The sequence below is a fragment of the Argiope bruennichi genome, chromosome X1, assembly GCF_947563725.1.
Source record: "Argiope bruennichi chromosome X1, qqArgBrue1.1, whole genome shotgun sequence".
NCBI classification, from domain to species: domain Eukaryota; kingdom Metazoa; phylum Arthropoda; class Arachnida; order Araneae; family Araneidae; genus Argiope; species Argiope bruennichi.
This window is the reverse complement of record NC_079162.1, coordinates 64,615,741-64,635,146: the sequence shown is the minus strand read 5'-3', so window position 1 is coordinate 64,635,146 and position 19,406 is coordinate 64,615,741. Positions and strand designations below refer to the sequence as shown.

Below are 19,406 nucleotides of genomic sequence, written 5' to 3'. Positions count from 1 at the left end.
GATGCTATAAAATTTTCACTTGGTAATTTTGTAGGACTAAATAAGTTTTGTGAACGTTTTGACAGTAAGGTTTCTGTTGAAAAAGATAAATATAAAATAACTCAAGTTAAGCTTTTATTATTACATGATTATAAGAAACTCATTTTGTATTTTTTAGTGGGCAAAGATTGTCCCATTAAAAGGCGTAATAAAACCACACATAATTGGTATAAATTTGAACTGCAATATTCATCTATTTATTCCATTATAATTTCGAAAAGTGATGATTTAACGTTATATTTCCGATTGTTGCTGCCACCATTAATGTATTCTATGATCCATGATAGTGAAGAGGAAGATTGTATACCTTTTTATGAAATTGACTATACTACTTCTTGGTTCAGAGCTGTTGATCTCTATGATGGTCGTCCTCATCTGAAAAAAGAACTCACTATGAATACTGTTCTAAAACTTGATCTTAAGAGAGAAGATTATGATTTTTTATTTCAAATAATAGCATACTGCAAAAGCATTCAACTCTTTTTTGCTCCAGTCTCTGTTATTAAGAGCTCAATTCCTCCTGTAACATTAACATTTTTCCCGAATTCAAAATCTAATGCAAATGAAAAGAAGCAGAAAAAAGAAGATAAAGAAGCAGAAGAAAAGAGGAAAAAAGAAGAGTTTGAGTGTTTTTATGCTTTACAGTGCATCCTGACTCACAGTTTTGAAATAAATGATCAACTTGTCTTTAGGAAAGAAAGTGACCTTGCCAAATTATTTGTGCAAGAAAAAAGTAAAGAAAATCCTACTGCATTAAGTCGTGCACTCTATCAGATTTATGATTCTATTATTAAAAGAAATGTAGTAATGTTTATGGAATCTCTGAAATATTTGTATGATTGTTTTAAAAAAGAAGAACCTAAAACAGTTATTGATGATTTTTTTTCTAGGAATCAAAGCCATTTGCTTTTAATTAAACGAGCTATTCTTACACCAACTCATGTTGTTCTGTTACCACCTCAACCAACTTTAAAAAGTCGAGCTTTACGAGATTGTGAATTTGATTACTCTTTGAGACTATCAATTAAGGATGTGAATATAGACTTCATTCATTTTTCTGTCAAAGCTTTTGGTACTGATTCCATGGAACGTCAGCGTAATTTTTTCGATACTTATTACAGAAGTACTTTGCTTAAAGGATTCAGTATAGGTAAACGCAAATACAAATATGTTGGGAGTTCAACTAGTCAGTTGAAAGGTCATGGTTTGTGGTTTTATGCTCAAGATAGTAAAGGCAGGACATCTGAGGACTTAAGAAAACAGTTTGGGTCATTAGAGAAAATCCGCCTGGTGCCAAAGTATATGGCTCGTATGGGACAAACATTCTCCCAGTCTATGGGACATATTCGAGTCCCACAAGATTGGACTAATGTAAAAAATCCGGATGATGACATTGAAGGAGGTGTCATCACTGAATTTCTTACAATTTATGAACAAAAACAGAAAAAAAAGTTTCTCCAAGTAGAGCCAGATAATGAAGATGTTGAAGTAGAGGACAAAGTTGAGGAAAATCCAACTGAGAACGTTGACCGCTATAATTTTTCTGATGGCATTGGTAGAATATCACCTGAGCTTGCTGATGAGGTAAATGATTGTGAATATTTAAATTTTCTATAAATAAGAATACTTTCATAATTTTTATGAAAACATAACATCTTAATGGAATAATTTTTCATTAAGTAATTTAATTATGTGGAAAATATTTTATTTATTTAACTGTAAAATCAAAGAGCTGCTTAAGCTATTCAATTTCAATCCTATATATAAAGAAAAATTACAATAACTGCATTACATTTTTTTTCTTTTTTCCATTACAATTATACAGGACCTTATACAATATTTTGTTCCTGTTTTAGATTTTTCAGTTAAGTGTTTAAGAGGTTAAACTGTGGGGTTCAAATATGATTTTGCATTATACAACAATACTAGATTTTAGATGTAATAATGTGCCAAAAATGTATGAAGAGTTTTTAGAAAAAGTAAAGAAAAATTTTTTGATAATTTTTGCATAATGTATGAATTTGCATGACTATACCAGATCCTTGATTGTCATTGGTAAATGGCATCAAGGCATGATTAGATTTTAAAAGATTCTTGACATGTTAACTATGACTACTGCTGATAAATGCAACATTATCATTTGGGGAATGGTTTTGATTTATAGGATCTATGAATGCTCTTTTAGAAAAAATTTTCAAGGCAGGATAGGTTCTTTGATCATGCAAGCCAAATTTTGTTGATCCTTTAACTTTTATATTTGTGTTTACATCACCTAATACACCACTGTCCATATAGCATGTGAGTTGACAAGCATCATGGCTGAAAATACATGGGCCTTTGTTGTGCTGGAGCTATAATTTATGAGGGAATGACTGCTGGATATGATATCCATCTAAAGGTAAAGACAAAATTACCTGAAATATTTAGTAGTTTAGTCTGTCCAAACCAACATGCTTGGGTTCCAAATTTATTAAATGGTATCCTTCATACCAAGCCACCTTTTTACCAGAATTTATTTATGATTTAAAATATTCTGTTATAATTTTTTTTAAAAATAATTTCATTCAGTTATTCATGAATTTTTAATTTTCTGCTTGTTGAGGCAGAATCTCTTCCATTATTTATTTTAGGAAATGAAAACCTGCAAAGTGGACTCCTTTATTGTGTCAAGATTAAACTTTGAATTTAGTCTGAATTGGTTCACAAATAAAGCTAACAGATTATTAGTGAACTAATAGTTACAAAATAACCAGTTATTTATTATTTTAAAATTTTTTTGTTTTTATTTTTGAATTAGCTAAGAATAGCATATAGTATATATTTAAAAAAAATCAAAGTTTTCAATTACTTCTTTCAGGTGTACAAAGAGTTAGATGTACTTGATCAAAGACCATCAGCTATGCAAATCCGGTATGCAGGCTGCAAAGGTATGCTGGTTGTTGATCCTACACTTGAAGGGAAAGTTATTAAATTTCGCAAAAGTATGAAGAAATTTGATTCAGATAATGACTCTTTGGAAATTCTGAAATTTAGTGAGAAACGTAAGCATGCGTAGTTTCATTCTTTTTTTTTCTGTGGCTTTTCTTTATAATTGATACCTATCAAATTATTCTCTTTAATTTATTTGCATTGTCAAGTACTGTTATAGAAATATTAAAATATAGTGCCTAATTAGAAAAAAAACTACTTTAACCCTTTAATATTTTTCATTAGAAGTGTAGATTTCAGTAAATTTCTTAAAAATATCAACATTAAAATAATTGTGAAGTAAAATTAACTTTCCCCTCTTATTTTAATCATATATTTCAAAATAAGTCAATTTTTGTATAAGCTGAGAGAGCTTTACACTCCCGAGATTCGGAACTATCCAGCTTTTATACTATCGAACCTAATTTTCTTTCATCATAATTAAATGAGGGAGGCAAGGCGTTTGCATCGGCAATATCGCCAAGGCATTAGAGGCAGGTGTCTGATGCGATCTTCATGTGTGTCGTGCGCAAACACAAGTTGCGAAGGAAAAGAGCAACATTTTGCTTATTGTTCATTGTGTAGCAGACCTCAGTTGCAGTCACTGCTTCTGATTATAACTGTACAGTATTCATAAATTCATATTCTACGTGATTTGACATAAATGGTGAGCTTAGTACTCATTAAGAAGCGAGAAAATATGTATTATAACAATGAGATCTGTCATAAAAACTTTGTCTTCTGGTATTCAAAACTTTGTCTATTGGTGGTCTAAGAATGAATTCAAAGAACTCTGACCTATCCGGCTGGTTTGTTATCAAGCCTACCCTTCCGCCACATTAGGCCAGATGCTCAGGAATGTAGTATATTTCTTTTTTTAGAAAGCTCTTCAAAAAATGGTGTAAAGGTGTTAAAACATTTTATTTTTTTAATAGATATATATTAAAATATATTTAAACTTGGCAATTCCTTGCAATATTATCTCAAAAATAAATAATACAAAAAATTAGAATGATGACACTTTGATTTGCAAATTTGCCTTATAGTTATTATAAGGCAGGTAAAAAAAATATTCAGAAGTTTGGGAATAAATAAGAGAAAGTAAATAAATATATAAAAGAATAGATGGAATGTAATGCTTTCTGTTTAATCATAAAAGTGAAATGCGACTGTCTTATAAATAGAATACCAAAAAATCATTTAGGTAGTTTATCAATATAAGTTTGAATTTTTTTGAATAACTTATCTAGTATGATTCACTATCCATGAAAGGATAAAGAAATCTTATCAAAAAACCAAAGTTAATTATGAAAATGTTTCTGCATTGGTCTTATTATACTTTGGTATGCTCTGACTTGCCTCATTTTAAATAATAACCTCACAAATATGCAAGGTCTCAGAAATAAGAAAATTGTTTCATTTTTCTGACAAATGTAATTCTAATGTTCATTTCTTCTGTTTAAAAAATCATTTAGAGCCTCTTAAAATTATATCAAACAATATATTAAACTGAATTCTCTAACCATTTATTTGAAACCAAAAATTTTGAATCCTGATTAACTCTGAACACTACATTGAATAAACATTTTTTATGACACACACACACACACACACACAAAATGAATTGTGTGTGTGTGTGTGTTAGAAAGGTTTTTAAAGTAAGCAATAAACATACAAGTAATAATATCCAATTTCACTCCAAGGAGGGTTGATTTATATTTAATGAGGCTTTATTCTACTATTAATATGAAAACACAGATTCTGTTGGGATCATTGCAGTTAGATATTATCTATATCTATACTTATAATAAAGCTCAATGTGTGTGTGTTGGCGCTCTACAGGCCAGGTCATTTGACATACAGCTACCAAATTTGGTACATGTATACCTTAGAGGTCGGGAATGTGCACCTGGGGTCCCTTTTTTTGAAATTTTAATTAGAATTTTAATTATTAATTAAAAACTAACTTTCCCGCCAAAAAAATCTTCCATTTTCCCACCGCCAAATGAGTAAGGCTTCAGTATTTTTTTCTCCCAACAGTAATGAGGCTAGGGTTAACATTTTTCTGCGGATTATTTCAAACGATTCTGTTTATTTTCCTAATGTTTGATGCATTTAAAATTAAACATTGTTAATTAATCCATGTTTCAGATTCATTCTGAAGTACTTTTGAATTAAAATAACACAGAATAAAGGAAATTAAAAATGTATAATCTGCATAGCGTTACCCCAACTGGCGTAGAAAAATTCACGCATCTGCGTTACCGTAACTGGGGAAGAAAATTCACGCATGCGCATTGTGTTCTAATTGTTGTCATGACAACCATGAAGGATTTAACGAATGATTTAAATTATTTTTAGGTTAGTTGCATGCTTTTGTAAGTAAATTGTAATATTTATGTTAGTTATATATTTTTTGTATATGCTTATAGTTTTAAATGCATCGTTTTTTAAGTAGTTTTTTTTTAACCTGTTTTCAATGATTTAATTTATTTTTAGATTAGTTGCATGCTTTTGTAATTAAATTGTATTTATGTTAGTTATATATTTTTTTGTATATGCTTATAGTTTTAAGTACATCGTTTTTTAAAAAGTTTTTTTAAACCTGTTTTCGACCGATTATTTTAAACGATTTATTTTATTTTCTTAGTGTTTGATGCATTTAAAATTAAATATTGTTAATTAATCGATCTGTTCATGATGAATCTGAGAAATTTTGTTGACAAATTCTTGAGATATTACATAAATTAAGAAAGATATTCTTTAGTGCCCATAAAGTTTAAACGCTCAGTGACTCTATTATCAGTAATCATATTATTAAAAAAAAATGCTTTGTTTCAGTAAAAAATATTATTATATTCATTGCAGATTAATCATTTACACTTTAATTTAAAGCATAAATTCTACGAGGGGTAACAGAAATTTAGAGAGATACATATCACGTTATGACTGAAGGCCTTTATAATATTATGAGTGAATTATATGACTATCAAAATTTGAAGTTTTAAAATATTTTGCTGAAGAATCTATTAAAGTTGGAATTGCATAAAATATTTAATTATTAAAATTTTAACGAACATTAAGATTGGCGAACCGGCTGGTCGCCAAAGGCGGCTAGTATTAAATATATGATCCTACTGTTCATCTATTTACTTAAAGGTGGATTTACATTAAGCTAATTATTCTATTAAAATCACACATGTACAGAAATAAAATTGTATGTATGGTGAAGGAATGGACAGTAGAAAATGCTTGTCTAGACATAAGTACTTGCTATTATACAGTTTGTGTGCATGCATGATCTTACTGGAATCTTATAATTAGCTTAATGGAAATTAAACTCAATTTAAAAGCTTACTTAAAATAATGATGATGTGGTGGAATTATGGTTTTCACATTCATTTCGTATTTTTGCAGTTATAATAATGCTTTAGATTTGATATGTCTTGTCCCTTTATAGAAACAGAATGCATATTCTGTAGATTGATTTTTAAATCTTGTGATTTGCTGTAGAAGAATTCATCAAAATTATGATATCTTATATTTTCAAAAATTTAGATGATTGTGATAACAGTATTTTTATGCTTAACAGTATCCAGAACTTGACTATCAATATGTGAACAGTAAAATTCATAATTCTTGAAGAAAATTTAAATATATTTGCCCTTGCCAGGATACCACATCATCCCTAACAAAGGAGCATGACCTATGAGATATAAACTAATTCAAGCTCATTAATTTTTGGAAATTCTAAATTCAGTGTTAAATTTATAATGATAAAATTCCGTCATCCTTATCTGGAATTGATTAGTTAAATTTTTTGAGTTTATATTTAATTTGTAATTGACTAATCACGCTTCTCTTCTATAATTTACATAAATGTTTGTCTTAGGGATTGCTACAAGCACACGGACACACTTTTTTTGAGCGATTAATTTTTCTTGTCATTTTTATGAAAGATATATCTAATTTACCGATAATATTAAACTGCACTTTTGTGATATATATATAAGCAATGACGCTCAATTGGATTTGTTAACAATGTTAGCTATTTTTAGAATTTACTATATCACAATTTAATATTTTAAATAAAATATGAAAAAAATTGTTTGAGGTTGCTTCCACAATGAACTGATTTGAATTCTTAATATCTATCTAACAGGATTATTGTGTTTTATAAAACTAAAATAAAAATACATACAATGTATTAAAAGTTTCTTGAAATATTTTTAAGACAGGATAAAAAAAATTTTGTTTCCCTTTTCGAAAACTTTTCGCGATTCACTGTTCCTGTTGTATTTTGCCACAATTTTTTGAAAAGTTTTAAAAACATCTGTGAGTATTAATTGTAGCAGTTTTCATTGTTGAAATTTAAATCAGACTTATTTCAGACCTTCATCAAATATTTTAAACTTTTTCCCCCTTCTGCTGTAAATGACCATTTTATCCTGAAAGACTTTTTTTTTATCAAGAATTTTATTTTGTTCTAAAACAATAGAAAGTTAGTAAGTAATATTATAGCTTTTGAATATTATGGTTTCTTTTCATTTTCTGAATGACATGTGTGCAGTAATTTTTGTTTCAGGCTTAGATTTGTCATGTGATATTTATTAAAAGATTATCATTTATTAAGGAGATTTTTTGTAACTTATAAAGTCATAGATATTTTGAATTGCATTTTATTACCAAATGGTAATTCTCTTTATTATAAGAGTTAAGGAGTCTTTAGCTATTAAATGTGGTTATTTTTTTATCAGTTATAACAAATCATGTATTTTCTAATCAATGATGCAATTATTGAAATAAGATTAGAATAATATGTGACCTCAATAGTTAAATAAACATTTTAAGTATCAGATTTTTTATTTCACCATGGGTTTAAATTATTTTGATGTGATAGAATAATATGTGACCTCAATAGTTAAATAAACATTTTAAGTATCAGATTTTTTATTTCACCATGGATTTAAATTATTTTAATGTGATACAGCTTATGGTTGCAACAATTTTTTCCCCTGTCAATTTTGTAATGACTTTATGATAATTTGATTTTTAGATTTAAATTTGAAATTATTTTTTATGTAGATGAATTATTTATATCAAGATGTATTTAATCGTCCATTTTATAAGATAGTAATTTTACCTAGTTTATGAGTAAAAGCAACGATTGTAATATTCAATTCTCTATTATAATTTTCTAAAACCTTTATTAATAATTAACATATCTTATTATTGTTCCCTTATATAAGTATTGATCAGTTTTAATTTTGAAAAAAATTTCAGTGATTTTTTTGCACATTTGAAATATGTTTTTAACATGATTTAATTTTACAGTTTGGTCTAGTTCATTATAATCAAAATAATAGCTCTAGCTCAAAAAAAAAAAAAGAAAAAAAAAGACCAAAACCAAACAACTACTTTATAATTTACAAAGCAGTGCACAGTTAGTTTTTAATCAAATCATACTTAATAAAATTATGAATAATCTTCATTAATTCTCATTTTTATTTTAGAAACTCATTCTACCCAGTGTCATTTCTTCATTTGCTACAAAACAATTTCATTTTCATTTTATGTCAACATTTATTTTAAGCAATGATACACCTACTTTTTAAAATGTTTTTCGTCCTTTTTTTTTTTTTTTTTTTTTTTTTGTAGTAATTGATACTTTCAGTGTAGCAAAAATTAACTGAATTCAATAAGTAAATTTAAGCTCGTTGACATTACAAACATAATACAATTTACTTAATTAGTCAAACCAACTATAAATTTAAATTAATATATGCAATTCATGTTTAAGTATTTTTATGTTATGTATATTAGTCTGCATTTCTAACAATTTATTTGATTTTTAATAAAATCATATGCTCATGATATTTTCTTTTTTAATCTTCCTGGAATTTTTAAAGAACAATATTAAATACTTAATTTTTTTTACTAAGCAGTACTTCATGTATGACTTGCAAATGAGAATCCAAGATCTATTGTCAAAAAAAAAAAAAATGTCACAACTCATTTTGTAGGAATTTTACAAATAGAAATGTAAAAATTCATTGCCAAAAACTTAAATTAAAATTTAAAAAATCTTTTTAAAACCAAGCCCTCCCCCAAAACTTAGATTTTTATTTTATAAGGGGAAATATATGAAGTTAAAGAAAATAGAAACAACTTCAAGAGCATATATTTTGAATCAATTAGCATTTACTTTTTTTTTAATAAATTAGAGTCAGCGGTTGATTATATAAAATTTTAACATATAATTGATTATTAATTGTTTTTACTTTAATACTGAATAAAAGATTAAATTAGGATAAGCTTTTTCAAGAATTTCTGTGCTGTGTTGTTATAAAGGAAATGTATTTCTAGATATGTATTTTACCCATCAAATGAAATCTCAGAATATAATTCAACGTTTTATATTGCAGTCATCGAAAGTAAGAATAAAAAATGATAATAGAATAAGATTGAAACTCTTACATTTTATGCTCAATAATAAAGAAATTTATTTAACAAATGTATTGAAAGATTTATGAAATATTACTTTGAAATTAAATAAAATCAATGAAATTAAAATAGAGCATTTTCAAAAAATAAATATCAAGACTGCCACTTTCTCTCTCTCTCTCTTTTTAATTTTTTTTTATTTTACCCTCTTAAATTTATATGAACTTTTATATCTGTTTTGAAGCCAAAGAGCTAATGTAAATGAGAGGTCTTTTGTTCAATTAAACAGTCATTGTGATATACTGTGTTGCAATTAAACCATATATTAATTAACTTTTATAATTATTTGGATGTAAGAACCTCTCAGTTTAAACTTATGAAACAGCAATAGTCTCAATGAGTAATTTATTTTTCAAATACATTTCTGTTTTTTATGAAAGAAGACGGAAGAACTGTCAGGGCCATTCATGGTTCTGTGATTCGAACTTGTGACAAAATAAATTCAATCATGTCTCTAGAGATGGTCAAAATTTTCCGATTAATAATTGTTATTCTATCCAAATCATCTTTCATCACAACACTTTCGTCTTGTTGTTTCTAATTTCGTGCATGGAACTGAAATTTATTCCTGACTCTTTTCATTCAGTATAATTTATAGAAATTCTAAGCAGTCGTTTAGTTTTGTTCTGACTAATGGAAAGGCTCGGTGAATGAGATTATTTACATCAAATCCGATGCCGATTTGATTATTTTTCTCTTTTCCCTCTGAATACAAAGGCTGGGAAATCCAGTTTATTCATAATATTTTATAATAGGTTCAAAAACATTTTGCTTTACTTTTGAAAATAAGTAATTATAAAATTTTTCTTCCATTCTGAATTCAACATAATATCATTCCTTCTGAAATCGTTTCCAAGATAAGGGATTCTTAGTCCATGCAGATTAGTTCCATCCAGACTACCTACAATCTTTCTAAACTAACAATATCAAAGTTGTAATTAGCTGTGAGGAACGGTAAAAGCAAAAAAAAAAAAAAAAAAAAAAAAAAGACGTTTTCGTTAATTTTAATGATTAAAATCAAAGTAGGAAAAAAAAATCGGTTAGATCCATCTTGAAGACATTAGAAGAGAGCAGAATAAGACATTTGTGCTGATTTAAAAGCGGATCTGATTTGCAGAAAAACACATTTCCATTGCTTAGAGGATTAAGCACTATTTTTTAACTTAATTTTTATGATTTTATGTTCAACTTTATTCCACCATTTTTGTCATTTAAAGTTCTTGTAAAATTGATTATACTTTATCTACTCTTATTCCTCTGGAGCATAATTCTATATCTGCCGAAATTGTATTCATTTTATTTTATCTTAGAGCAGTTTAAGTAAAGTTTGGTCAAATGTATGTTATCTGCAGCTTTGCTTTCTAAATATGCCTTGATAATGTTATAATTATGATTTTTTTTTTTTTTTTTTTTGAGAAACAGGTGACATATACATACATTCTGATAACATTAAGGTTGTAGATTAAATAAATGCAGTCTCCTTTTATAGTTAATTGAAAATGGGGGAATTTTCAGCGTTATATATATATATATATATATATATATAATATTAGGATATTTAACACTTTAACATCTGAGCACTCTTTAAGTGGCATTCCTTTTAATAACTAGATTTTCCTGGCAAGCCATTGCAAGACATGGATTCCTCCAAAATGAGGGTCAGTTGCTGCCGGTTGTTTGAAGTAATGATTCTCTGATCGCTCTACTTTGAGCAATTTGCCTTTTGGTTTTTTCAACAAAGAGCTTGCATTTCCTTTCGACCTAAGACTTTTACTTTCGTATATTTCCTTTTTTTAGCATGGAACGTTCGGCTCGTTGATTTTTTAAGCAATTTTTTTTATTATAAAAACATTTAAAACTTATATTATAACTTAGAGGATACATATTTTTACTGAAAAGTTTCATATTATCCTTCCAAGCATTTGTTTGCTTTCAAACCGTTGAAATAAAAATTGATGTTAATATCCATTTCAAAAACATCTCCTTTTTTTTCATCTAATTTTTTCTAAGCTTTTATAAAGTTAATAAAAATTTTTGCCAAAATTAAATAATACGTCATACAGTTCAACAAAAGAGTGCTTTTATCTTTTAAAGTAGTTCAGTATTGTACACGATAATTTTTTAAGTCTTCATTTAATACCGAAATAACAAAATCTATTGTATAAATAAAAAAAGGCTCTTTTGGAAAAACACATTTTAAAAATACTTTCAGTTGAGAATTTTACTTTAATTATCTTCAATATTTGACTTTCTTTTGTATAAACCATTATGGTCATTGAATTTTTAAAGCTTAATTTTTGATCATAAAATTATTCGTTTTCATTAATTATACTTTGAGAGATTTTTAAAAAATGTAATTAAATTTTTTTAAAAAATGTTCGTTATATTTCTAACATATAACAACACTAACGTTCTTGTTTTGTACTAAATACTGAAAAAGAATTTGGGAAAAATGCGCTTTTCAAACACCTCGTTATCTTCCAATGTATTTTTAGTAATCTTTGAAAATATTATAGCTTTTAAAATTTTGTTAAACTAAGAGAATGTGTCATATACTATGTTTTCAAAATTTTATTTGTATCAAGGCAAAAGATGAGAACATGTCTTTTAAGTTTCATTTGGTACTAAAATGTTAAAAATTTTAGATAAAATTTGGAAAAACATTATTCATCAAAAAATATATTAAAATACCTTCCTTCACCTTTTAGCCTAAAAAAAAAAAAAATACTTTAGTTCATCTTAAATATAAAATTTTTTTTTAGTATAAACCATTATGCTCATTGATTTTTCAAGCTGAATTTCTGAAACTTTCTGGAGTTCTCTATAATATTATTAAGACAAGAAAAGTTTTGAGCAAAAGTTTAATATATTTCCAAGAATTTATGCCTGGGTTAAGCATGCACAAATTTTTGATAATAAGTAAATCATTTTTAGATCATTGATATAAAAGTTTAGACAAGTAAGTACATAAAAAATATTATTAAAATATTCTTTTGTCAATTTGAGATAATACACCATTTATCACATATGTCCTTAGCTGGCTTCTATATATATATATAATATATATTACTAGTCATTTCCCAATCATTAAATGCTGAACATTTCATAAACTCTGCATTGTCCTAATTCTTTGTTGAAAAATGAATGAAAGATTTGTTAAAGTATCTTTTTTTAACCTACCATCATCTTTTCTTGACAGATTACCTTCTCTTTAATCAGAAGCAAGTAAAATTGCTTTCATTTCTTCTTTAGTGAGTTCATGTTTTCTTTTGCTCGCAGTTAAGGGACAACAAGTGATTAAATACAAAAATTACACTGATAACAGAAAAACTAATCCTAAATACAAAAAATAAAAAATAACAATTCATGACTGAAGAGAAGTTTTCTGAATGGCAGTTGAACTAAAAACTCAATATTTATATGGCTTAACTCAGTCTATAGAGAGAGAACAGAAAAAGAAAAAGAACTCAGCAGTTTGAAATTTTTTTTTAAATTTTTCAATGCTATTTAAATGTGGTATTTTCTACTCAGCATCAAAAATTCCAACTGCCCTTTGATGACAGAGTAAGATTCTGAGAATCCAAAATGACATGCTTCCACAATAAGAAGATTCGCTCTACATTTCCTGAGAAAATTGCCTTCCGAATTGGCTGCAACAATAATTCAATAGTTAGTTTTCTTTTATATTCTTTAAGTAACCTTAATATCGAAGAAAATATCTGGTATTTTTTGTATAAAATATATATAGTGATAGAAGATAGTGATAGAATGTATCACTATCTTTATATATCAGTCGTGGTTAAAAGTGTACTCTGGGGGTATGCAATTAATTTTGTTAATAGCCATAAAATCTCTCCTATTTTGCACTAATGACACATGAAAATGAAAATGTGAAAAATTGCATAGATCCTCTTTAGTGAATGCCTCCCTAATCCCTACTACTTTAAAGCACATAGGAGTGGGGCGTGGAAAAGTTGCAACAATCAGAAATAATATACACCTCTTTACAATGTTTTACATCGTAGTCGCTTTTCATACCAACCTCTCCTCTAAAGAAAGCAGACGACTGAAACCTGCTATTTTGGGTTTTAATTCGAAATTCTCAAAGCTCTCTAAACTGCCGTTCTGGAAATGAGAGGATAATCTATGTTCGTCCGTCAGACATAATTTTAAAGCATGTTGCAGTTTGATTCCTTGAAGGGAAAGTGGAAAGAAATTTTAAAGAAGCGATTCCTTTATTCTTTCATTTGAGCTGATTATGAAATGTTTCTGAAGCTGTTTACTTCATCCTTTTAACTCTTGTAATACTGAGATGAGGTCCCAGCTGATTTTTTTTTTTCTCTGGGTGTGTTTAAAAAAATGTATTCTTAGATTATTCTTTAAAGGTTCCTTCTGTAATTTTGTCAGCATAGTATATTTTGTATGTTTATTTATAAAAATTGCAAATGTTATCATACTGATTAAATCTGTGAATGAAAGTTTCCACTCACTTGTTACGTTCCGATCGAAATAAATTTTCTGCGAACCCTCCTGAATATAGTTCAGTAGATGGTGTTGAGGGTACAACTTTTCTATGCAAGCAAATATAGGTGCCACCCTCTTTTTGTTCATTCCTGCTATTTATTGGGTTGTGTGTGAATTTGACCATTCAACAAGATGAATTATTATGGGTTGGACTATTGAGGAGGCATGTGCTGTCTTATTTGAAAAAGATTTTAATGTATCAGTGGATTTTGGTTTTAAATCTGTTCATGAAACGATTCAGAGCTTGAATTTCTAGAAGTAGGAAATTCTGAATGTAGTAATGCAAGTACTGATGAAGATAGAAATCTACATATACCTAGATATTTAGACAGCCGGACATTCTGCAAATGGATTTTGCTCAAAATTTAATAGAAATCTGCAAATTTGGTGTAAAGACCATATTTGAAATAACTACCATTTAGCTCAAAGCAATTTAGAGTTGCCTTTGTCACAAGCAGGCATAATGATTAAAATATGTTTTTCGTATTCTGGGAGGTCTAAAATGTTGCGATTAATCAAAATCTTGAGCTTGAATTTTTTGAACATTACAATACTTTCTCTATATTTCATATACGAGTAAGTAGAAAGGTATTTTCGTAATTTTTATATTATTTTAAGAATAGTAAAAAAGGTGCAAAAATATATAATAAACAACAAATGAGATTTTAAACAAATCTGATTGTGGTTAGTTCTTTAATTGGCTTATTTTTAATCAATTTACAAGTAGTCTTTAATCCCATCATTTAATTTTGTGAAATGTTAGACAAAATGTATTATACTATAAATGTTTATCATTGTGTGCATGGCTTAACTCTGTTATTAAAAGATTATCTCATTGATGTTAAATGAAACACTCTCAAACTATTACTGTAATGTTAGGCCATAGAAATGTGTTGATATTCATTTTCTAGGATGTCTTTTGACTTCTAATGTTTTTGTGATTGTTGGGATATTTACTTTTATTGACTAATGTTGAATAATTTACAAACAGCTTAATCTAGAATTTTTATAATTACTAACTTTTTGTGATATTTTCTTTATTTCTGTGTCCTGTTTCTTTAAAGGGCATTTAACATCTCTATGACAGAACAATATCTGAAATTACTTCTTTTCTTCTCATTCAGTGTATACTACTGAAATATAAATTTGAAAACTTGGCGTCTCTGATCTATAACTCTGTAAATGCAGTAATAATGAAAATCTAACGAAAAATGCAATTGTGAATATAATTCTAAATATATTTCTTTATATATTTAATGCTTGTAATAATGCCTTGTAATTTTGTTCACAGATACATTAAAAGTTTCATTCATTGCAAAGCTGACAGAATGATATGTTTTCATACATTTAGTTAAAGGATAGGGGGAGGAGGGAAATGTGTTTAAAATTGAACAAGCTACTAAATTTTTTCATCATTGCTTGCTTTTGCAGTTTTTATATTTAAACTAAATAATTTCTTGGTGTAATTAATGAAACTGGTATTTTCGATGCATAATTTCAATGAAAACAAGTTTTATAATGAAATCCACTTAATTTACAAAATAACATCTTCATGCTTTATTTTTAATAATAGAAGAGAACTGTGCATTCAGTTATTGATGGAAACAGTAAAGTCAATTTTTAACTTTATTGTAATGAAATGTGTTGTTGCAGAATAAGCTTAATATGTTAAAATAAGGAAGAAAATGGCTTGGACTTTAAATGGTATTATTAAAAACATAATTTTATAAATCTTATTAGGGTGTCAAATTCCTTTTTATCAGATTTTATTAAGTTATTGTAGAAAAATTCCAAAATATAGCTTAATTTTTAAAGATGAGAAGCAAAGTCCAACCACACCTCCCCGTGGTGCTTCTTGGAAACTCTGATTTTTAAAAATCGGAAGGCTGACGTGGCTCTGGCAGCTGTTCAATTCTTATTTCAAAATTATGGTTTATATTGGCTTTATACATAAGAAGTATATTTACTGATAAAAACTGCTTTCTATGTATATTTCTCATTATTATTCTCTGGTGTGAATTTCTTACATAAAGTTGTGAAAAGAAAATAATCATTTTATGGTTTTTTTATTTATTTATTATAACTTTAGAATTAACAGGTGCTATATAACCATTTTGATTCCATAGGAATTTTCCATTTTCGAATCAATGTTTCAAGTCATTCCTGGAAATCTGTTTCATTACCTCTATGACCAGCTTTTATTGCATCTCATCATCTGCAAGATCTAGATCATCATTTACAGTCTACATTTTAAATACTTTTAGCACTGACTTGAAGAAGTAGAAAAAAAAAAAAAAAAAAAAGAGTAAGATCTGGCTAATAGGTTTATTTATATAACTTATTTTTAATATGTTTCCTATAAATTGTCATTAACCGCTATTTTAAAATGAATATATGTATAATGAAAATTATTGATATATTTAATATCACAGTAAAATAAAAGCACTTAACACACACAGAGAGAGAGAGAGAAAATCATAAAAAAACGGGCATATTTTTTCATACTTGAATTCACTTTTATTGGAACTTATGAAATATTCTCCTGCTTTTGTAATTTCACATAGATCATGCAAAACCAAGTTTATTTGTTTTTCATTCTTTTCTATTTCAACTAATTGCACCGCGTTTTCTCTTTTGATGTCCTACTGCCTTTTCAGATTACCGGCTCCTGCGGCTTTCGTAAACTTACCCCGCAATTCTCATGGCATACTTTCGTATGTTTTGCATGCTTGGATTGTTGAATATAAGGAAGGGAAAGTACGCGTAATTTTTCTGTGTGGATAATTAATAGTGGTCGTTGATGGGTGGGTTAATGATGCTTTTCGTTGAACTTTCGTTTTCATTAGCAGGTGTTTATATCTAATTCCTTTGGGGTATTGAATAATTATAAACATATGTATTGATAAACTCTTCCCTTCTATAGAACCGAGTTGGAGGGTAGGAGCCTTACTTAGATCTTATAGGAGAATGCATGTATTTAATCGCTTTGTGAGGAAAAATCTTTCACTTGCAATCACAGGTACATATATGTTCAAGGCATTTGAAGGGAAAAGAAAGTTTGTTTTACACTACCAGTATAAATGGAAGATAACAAAAGACCGCCGGTACGGGGGGGGGGGGTCTGCAGATCTATTCAATTCTGTTGAGGAGCGGTGGGAAACTTTATCCCATCCTCTTTGGAGAAAATTAAAGGCAGGAAAAATTCTCCTGGTGTAAAGTATTTTTTGTCAGAGAATAAATTTTAATCATTTCTTTTAAGCTTATAGATATTTTAATATAGTAGTTCTCAAAAAGTTAAATGTTCTATTCAAATTTTCTTCATTATTCGTGGATATTTCGTTAAAACCTTATTTGTTATAATTTCTGAACTTTTAATTTTTGAAGAAATTATCTGTCGATCGATATCTGTGTCTCTATATATAATACAAATGTTAAAAATATGCCTTTAAATCGATGAATCATAATGTATCATTGAAAGTCTTTCGGCTGCCATCTATTCTGTTTATAAGGAATTACTAAACTTACTTTTTTAAGAAATACTAAATTGTACTAAAGTTTATCCATCTGATGTATAAAAGGACATAATATATAAAATGTATCTTTGCTTCATGGAAGGTTTTTATATATTTTTTTTTAAAAATTTATTAAATGGAACTTTATTGAATTGGTCAAGCATTAGTCAAAAAATAAGTCAGTCCTGAAAAAAATCAGTCTTGTCCTGAGCAACGCCCAGCATAAAGCCATTGAAGTTAAGAGCATGATCTTTGCGAAGTTATTTTTGTGTTTTCCTCATAACATCATAGCATATTATCGCATAAAAATTTTAACACCTTTTAACGGTTAAAAAATAAAGGTTAAGGTTAAATAAAGGTTATAAATAATGAAAAATAAAAATTTTGTTTGGTTGAATGTAATTTTTTAAAATTAATTTCTGAGAAATTAGCTTTTGACACAGTTTATAACAATGATTTTTATTATAATGAAATTCAAAATGATCTTGCTTCTTCAAATCGTTGGATCATATTATTCCGCAACTGTTAAAATTGTAGTAAAAGAAAAGTGAAAAAAAAAAATGCTTTCTTTGCTATTATTTAAACTTAAAAATTTTTGAAGCAGTTGGATATATTGTCTCACGCTGGTTTCCAATACAGACTTTTTTAAAAAAATGCTCAATTGGCATATTTACTTTCTTGTATACAAAATTTAGTGAAAATATTGCAATCGTCAAAAGATTCGTACTCGAGTATTTTAATGAATCTCCACGTTTCATGCCTTCTTGAATTCGAAAACACATTTTCGAAAAATGTCTGTTTGTGACAAAGATAGCATAAAAACATTTTGCACTTGATGGATGAGATTTGGTACATGGTTTTCACATCAAACTAGATTGCTAGTAGATTTCGGTCAAGTTTTCAGCAACATCAGTTCAGAGGAAATCTGTTTATCTGTCTGGCTGTTCGAATATAAGTTAGCATGGTAATTGCAAAACGAAGAGAGCTAGATAGTTAACATTTGCTACACAGATTTAATATCTATTGTATAAACATCTGCCAAATTTTGAGCGAAATCTAGTTAGGGTTCCCCGCATGTTGGTCTGTACTTTCAGAAATATGTAAACACGATAACTCAAAAATGTAGTGACTTAAATATATCAAATTTGGTACATAATTTTGTGACTACAAGTGTACTTTTGAGTCAAATTTTTGTTTTAATCAATTAGAAAGAATGCGTCTAAAACTCAAATTCGGTTTATAGGATACTTTCAAACGCGTGCCACAGATTAATCCTAAAACACTTGCCAACGATCACACGATAGATAGAATCAATAAAAATATTTAATTCACTCATAGTGTTAATGTTCCGTAACTATTATACGCCAGTGCCACACAAGGCATTTCCTGACAATATGTGAGAAAGTTTTGGGGAGATGCTCTGCTGATTTATTTCCATTTTGCTTCTAACTGCAGAGCTGATTTTTTTTTTTTTTTTACTTTATTAATTTGTTTCCGTCATTTATTAAAACTAGAACTTGTTAAAGCATTTTCATTTCTTCGTAAAATATATATAATGTTTCTTCTGTAATTTTTTTTAAGTTAGAATTTTTTTCTTATAGATTAAAAAGCAGGTTTTCATTAAATTTTAGAAACAGTAAACGTTCAAAAAAGACTTTTATTACACTTTAGAAATAAGAGGCTATAAGACAATTTCCTTTTAGTCTGATCATTTGTGAACGCTGCTATTATTTTCTATTAAAATTGATTTAAAAAATTTATTTAGAACATGGCATTGTTTTGTTGTCAATTTCATGGCAGTTTTGCCAGTCGTGTGATGATAGTCATAGGAATGCTTTAGTTTTTAATCTTTATAAGATT

General features: G+C 27.8%; 1 protein-coding gene across 2 annotated transcripts; it reads left to right on the top strand.

The window, feature by feature from the left end:
* Window positions 1–11: 11 nt before the first annotated feature.
* Window positions 12–16,246, top strand: LOC129958751 (uncharacterized). Of its 2 annotated transcripts, none has more exons than XR_008783300.1 (3): window positions 12–1,623; window positions 2,335–2,437; window positions 2,897–3,031. XR_008783300.1 is itself a non-coding variant. In XM_056071406.1 (3 exons), the coding sequence occupies exons 1-3, from the start codon at window positions 304–306 to the stop codon at window positions 16,223–16,225; spliced, it is 1,569 nt and encodes a 522-aa protein (XP_055927381.1). In that variant the 5' UTR covers window positions 12–303; the 3' UTR covers window positions 16,226–16,246. The 2 variants fall into 2 exon arrangements, 1 of the variants encoding a protein (XP_055927381.1); XM_056071406.1 differs by lacking the exon at window positions 2,335–2,437 and adding an exon at window positions 16,161–16,246 and having other exon boundaries at window positions 2,897–3,080.
* Window positions 16,247–19,406: the final 3,160 nt, after the last annotated feature.